General features: G+C 35.1%; 1 protein-coding gene across 1 annotated transcript; it reads right to left on the bottom strand.

Annotated features, from left to right (window-relative positions):
* Nucleotides 1-1,215: 1,215 nt before the first annotated feature.
* On the bottom strand, nucleotides 1,216-2,154 carry LOC141791760 (olfactory receptor 2A12-like). The gene has a single exon (XM_074672408.1). It carries the CDS (start codon nucleotides 2,152-2,154, stop codon nucleotides 1,216-1,218), a length of 939 nt encoding a protein of 312 aa, XP_074528509.1.
* Between the last annotated feature and the right edge of the window lie 3,736 nt (nucleotides 2,155-5,890).

Here is a 5,890-nt window from a genome sequence, read left to right on the forward strand (position 1 = left end):
GAGGAATAACATTTGAGAGGAGTGTTGTTTACTTTCACACACACATATATATATATATATATATATATATATATATATATATATATATATATATATATATATATATATATATATATATATATATATATATATATATATATATATATATATATATATATATATATATATATATAAAGCAAAAGTTATAAATATTACATACAATAAATCTATCAGGAGGAGAATGAAAGAAATTATTCCACCTTTTCAGGTTTAAAGGAGTTAAGTGTATTTTAAAGACAAAGAGAAATGTCGTCTAACTTTGCAGACATCAGTGTAATGACAGAAAAGTGCTGATTTGTTTCTACATTTGTGAAAATAGAACCATGGAGGTAAATCCCTGAAAGAACATCTAGCAAAATGTTACACACACATTATACAACCCTTATTTATGTCATAAATAATAAATGATAAACTGTTGATAAACTTTTTCATAGTTCGATTGAAACATGGCTTTGATGAGCACAATCTGACACATTTTTACAATCATAGTTTGTATCTTTTTTAAAAATGTATTGTGTTTTTTTTTTAATCAAACAAGATATAGAAGGAAACCAGATAAACAAATTGGTGATAATGATCATTTCATTTCCATTAATTTTGGGAAAAGATACAGAACAACTTCTGCACGTTTGTATCTGCACTTGAAAAGATATAAACCTTTCAAATATACACATTTTTGAAAAAAAAAATCATCTTAACAAAAATGCAAACTACAAATCAATTATTTTAAACTCATGCCTACAGAAATAACTACATTTAATCAAAGCTGAAATTGAAATTTGCATTTAATGGCAGCAAACAGACTTGTTATTAGCTCTTTATTATCCTGTATTTGCAGGACATAGTGTAACATAGGTTTATTCAAATTAGAACTTGGGAATATAAATGTGTGAACAGTCACATTAAAATTGGTTTAGACAGACTGACTGAAATTGAATACATCACATTAACCAAGCCTGAGCTTCAGCCTGTTACTGCAACAGGAATTCTACATGGCATGACAAATACTCAGCCCATCTTGTTCTCTTTGCTCTGTGGATTAGTTTTGTTTGAGAAAATGAGAGAGCTAATGTGATTAAAAACAGGGAGAGTCTGAGGATTCTGCATGGCATGGGTCTTTATAGATTGCTGCAAGCAGGACACATTCTCAAAGCATGTTAGTAAGAGCCCTCTTTGCTACTGAACTCCTATCCTTTTATTCCTGCTGAAAAGCTTCAGTAGCTTTTCTCTTATATGCTGTATACTCAGTCCATAAATGGCTGGATTAAGAATGGGTGGAAAAATCAAGAAATATAACGATAAAAACAGCTTGGTTTGATCAGACAGGGAACTGTTATCAAATCGACTTAATGCTATTTCACAAAAGCACCCAATTGAGTAGTTAACTATTGCTAGGAGGTGAGGTGTGCAGGTCCGCAGGGCTTTGAACTTAGAACTATTAAATGATATAAGACATATCCTCAGGATGTGTGCATACGAATAAAAAATCATTCCAAGCTGAGGAATTGTATACAGAGCCACAGAAAACAGGCCAACTATGTTGGCAGCAGATGTGTCTGTACAGGCAAGTTTAACTAATAAGTAATTCATGCAATACACTTTGTCTATGGTTCTATTACAAAACTTCAACTGGATAGAGAACATTAAAACAATGAGAAAACCAAGAAACGGGTAAATCCAGATGAAAACAATGAGTTTAACAATTCTCTGTGGCATGATGGTGTGATAAAGCAGAGGGTAACAAATAGCAACATACCTGTCATAACTCATCACTGCAAGAATTGTAAATTCAGTGATGGCATATGTGTGCACAGCAAAAATCTGTGTCTGACAAAGGGGTAAAGAGATCTCATAAGAGTGAGTTAGCAAATTGCTGAGCATTGCTGGCAGTAAAGCTGTACCTCCATAAAATCCATTCACAGCCAAGTTACACAACAGAAAATACATTGGCTCATGCAAAGATTTGTCACAATAAATCACTCCAATTAAAGTCACACTTTCAATTGCAATGGTAACATATATGACAAAGAAAATGCTAAAGTAAAATGGCATGAGACTATCCATTCCATAGTAAGCAGATAAATTAAAAGACGTGACCTCAGAGAAATTTTTCATGCTGACACAAATCAATCACACAAAGTCTCTCTAACCCTGTGCTCACAGTCTAATGCCTCACTCTACAAGACAATCTGAAACCAAACAGGCTTTACCTTTGTGAGGTCCCCTCTCATCCTTTACTGAGCCATGCTCTTATACCTTCAACGCTTGTCTCTCTCTGAAGTCAGATCATGTGGTTTCACCTAAATGACAAGCCCCTTTGTTCTCCCACGAGAGTGTGTGTTATTAGTTGTATGCACTTGTCAACTTTAACATCATGGATAAATACAAATATTTTCAAATGTTACATTTTATGAGAAAGAAATGCCTGAAATGCACAGCATGGATGAAAACAAAAGAGCTGGTTAAAAATATTAAAATCAACATTAATATTATTAATACTATTAATGCCTGAAAATAGCTGAGTTAATTCACAAAGCAAAACAAAAAAAAAGATAGAATGAAAAAATAGCTGATAATGCATTCACAAAACAAGCTGAGAATTGCTTTTAAGATAGAAGAAATGTAGGAAGAAAGAATTGTTGGATGACAAAAAAGAAGAAAGAAACAATGAAGATAAGAGGGAAGGGACATATGTGTGTATATATATAAATTATAGGGGAGACAGGGTATGGTTGCATCATGTTTTGCTTCAGCACCTCCAACTCACTACATTTTCGAGTCAGAGTTCTCAAACTTTAATGCAAAGTACCCACATTTGTTTACTACAAATGGCATCAATTCAAACCCTTTTTTTCCTTTATTATTAAATTATTATTATCATTATTATTTTTTTGTGTCTAATCTGTTCTTGCCCCCCCTCCCAACATATTTTACAATTGCTGAAGAAAATACACAAAAACATCAGCTGTCAATCATCATCAAACATGACATAAAATCCCTGTCAGCCAGTGTATCAACATAGTGGATTGAAACTAGCATGAGAAAAATTCATCGCATTTTGCCTGAGAAACCACAATTGGTTCTGCTATAAGTTAAATGGTTTTATCTGGAATAGTATAAGTACTAAACTGAGTATAGACTTGGTCAAAAAATGTCTTTTCTTATCTCAAAATCAGTTTTTTCTTATAGAATCTGCATGCACCTGTTTCTAGCCCTGATAACCACCATGTGTGATCAGGGTGGAAGTGGGTAAATAATAAAATGATCATATAAGTCCTGTCTTATCTTTGATTTGTAGCAATGGGGGTGTTACAACTCTCCCTATGTTACAACCATACCCAGTCTCCCCTTAACATGATATTTACATAACATTTAAAGGGGAGACGCCAAACAAATAAAGCTCTTTGCTAAATAAGAGTGAAGCTTGTCTCGACTTTCATTCACTTTCAGGTACCTGAGGATGATTAGCAACGCAAGTTGGCTTTCTGCTAACCAAAGTCCCCGAGCCTGGCTGGGGGGACCCTGCAGACTCACTGTACACTGTGTTAGCAGTAAGGTTAGCCAGGAGATTAAGGCCGTGAAACAGATTTTAGTGGATGAGCAAACAGATTAAGGGCACAGCAGAGCCAGCGCAAACACAGCTTTGGCGGACTCAGATTTGTGATGGGTAAAACTTTCATCATATTGTATTCTTGCAGGGTTCAGCTCCTAGCAACCTGGCTGACTGTTGTTGAGGGCATCCACAGATGTACACCAGCTGATGCCTGTCACCCCTATCATTTCCTCCCCACCCTTGCCCTGTTTTCTCCTTCTCTTGAGTGAAAGCCAGGGTCCATATTCACAAAGCATCCAAGGGTTAAAAGTAGTATTCAAAAGTAGTACTAAAGTTAATCATCTTAACTCTTGAGAGAGCTCCTTAGGTGAAAAACTGTTGGGAGCAGACAGAAGGACTTTTAAGAAGCCTAAGAGTGGCCACTCATACTGGTGGCAGACTTCACCACAACGCTTAACACAGTGTCTGCCACCTGAGACAGCTGTTTAGCTGGCCATCCACCCCCTAAACAGTCCAGTGAATGAGCATATGAAATTCTAAAACATTCATGAAATTATTAATATCAAAGAAACCAATCTCATACTCTAAATCAGGGATGTCAAACTCGTGCCATGGAGGGCCAAGAGGCTGCAGGTTTTCTTTCCAACCACAAACTTCACCAGCTGATTTCACTGATTAGTCCCTGCTTTCTGCTTGAAGGTGAGGTAATTAGTGGAATCAGCTGGTGTAGTGTTTGGTTGGAAGGAAAACCTGCAGCCTCTTGGCCCTCCATGGCACGAGTTTGACATCCCTGCTCTAAATGGTAGCCTACAACACTGTAACATCTCCTTTATTTACTCTTTCGTGGTCAGTTGGATTGTTCATTTTGAACTTATTCTGTATAACTTACATTTAATTAGATCAGGAATAGTCATGTAGAGCTAAGTTTAGCTTGTCAGACCTTTATTGGGGGGAAAAAAAAAAACGAATTCAGGGTAAAATATGATTAGCTGAATTGAACTAAGAACCAAGCAGCCTGTCTTTTATATCCAAGACTTCCCAAATTCAAAACATTATGACCTTGATTTATTTGATTTTATTTTGATTATATGTTCATCAGCAGAAAGCCAGAGAATAACCAACAAAATTTTGCACCCACTTTAAAGTTGAAGAGCAAGCAAAATGAGAACATTTATTTAAAGGGCAGAAAAAATACACAATTCAGAGCATCAAAAATGACAACAGTCTGAGGGAAGTTCAGTCAGTGGTCTTCCTATTGAAAGAGCAAATTACTGCTTTTGTTACAGGTCATTGCACAGGTCACATTACTATTATGAAAGCATGAGGACAAAAAGTACAAAGCCTGTCCTGAGGGAGGTAAAAAGAGGTACAAAGTTCTGCTGTAACATTACAGAGGTGTCACTGTCAGGGGCGGTCAGCACGAGTCTGATGGTTCATGTGAAAGGGTTGTTTAATATTTAACATGCGCACAAATGCATCATAAAGAATAAATCCTACAAGAAAATGTTGAATCTTGAAATTCAGATGATAAGGAGTGAAATGATCATTTCTAATTTCTGTTAACTCTTTAAGCCTTTAGTCTAATTTATTTCTTTAAATGTTCAACATGTGTGAGTCAAGTCAAAGACCTCTGAGGCTGTTATTATTAAATGATGGGGGTAAATGAATGATAATCTTGCTGACAGTATGCACATTAGTTTATCACAAGTTTGTATCCTTACATCAGTGTTGAGTTCAAAACACATTTTTCTTTCACCTCCAGTCTTTACTGCAGGTATCTCACTCTGTAAAGGTTTCTCTGAGCATTTTTTTTTATAATATTTAAAATGAAGCTACATCTGCTATGATAAAATAATGAAACACCTTTGATAAAATTCAGACATTAACGGTAAACACAATCATGCCGACTAAAATACAGATAACCTGTGAAGAAAAACATGTTTTTTGCTTTTGTCTGAGAGGATCTTTGCCATAGATATAAGAAAAAAATAACATCACAGTTTTGTTTAACTCAGCCAAGAGGGTATTATTCTAAATGTGTTTTAATATGAAAATTAGCTTTGCACTTCAAATCAGAGCTATAGCTTTGAAATATAAAATGTGTTATTCAGCTGTATTACGATTAGAATAATAAGGGAAACTCACGATGAATGTTAAAGTAACTATATGAAAAGCATTGCAAAAGAAACATTTTTGATTTCATCAAATGAGAGATAATTAGGTTCACCAGTTGAATTTGAACTTCTGTGACGTTGCAGTTCTTGTGAAGAAAGTCAATCTGCAACCTGTGCCTTTTAT

The sequence above is a fragment of the Halichoeres trimaculatus genome, unplaced genomic scaffold, assembly GCF_033239565.1.
Source record: "Halichoeres trimaculatus isolate MK-OKI-2021-1 unplaced genomic scaffold, fHalTri1.1 fHalTri1_scaffold_6, whole genome shotgun sequence".
NCBI classification, from domain to species: domain Eukaryota; kingdom Metazoa; phylum Chordata; class Actinopteri; order Labriformes; family Labridae; genus Halichoeres; species Halichoeres trimaculatus.

What these genes read in the sequence shown, in the direction of transcription:
- LOC141791760 (XM_074672408.1), bottom strand. Translation starts at nt 2,154, where the DNA reads ATGAAAAATTTCTCTGAGGTCACGTCTTTTAATTTATCTGCTTACTAT.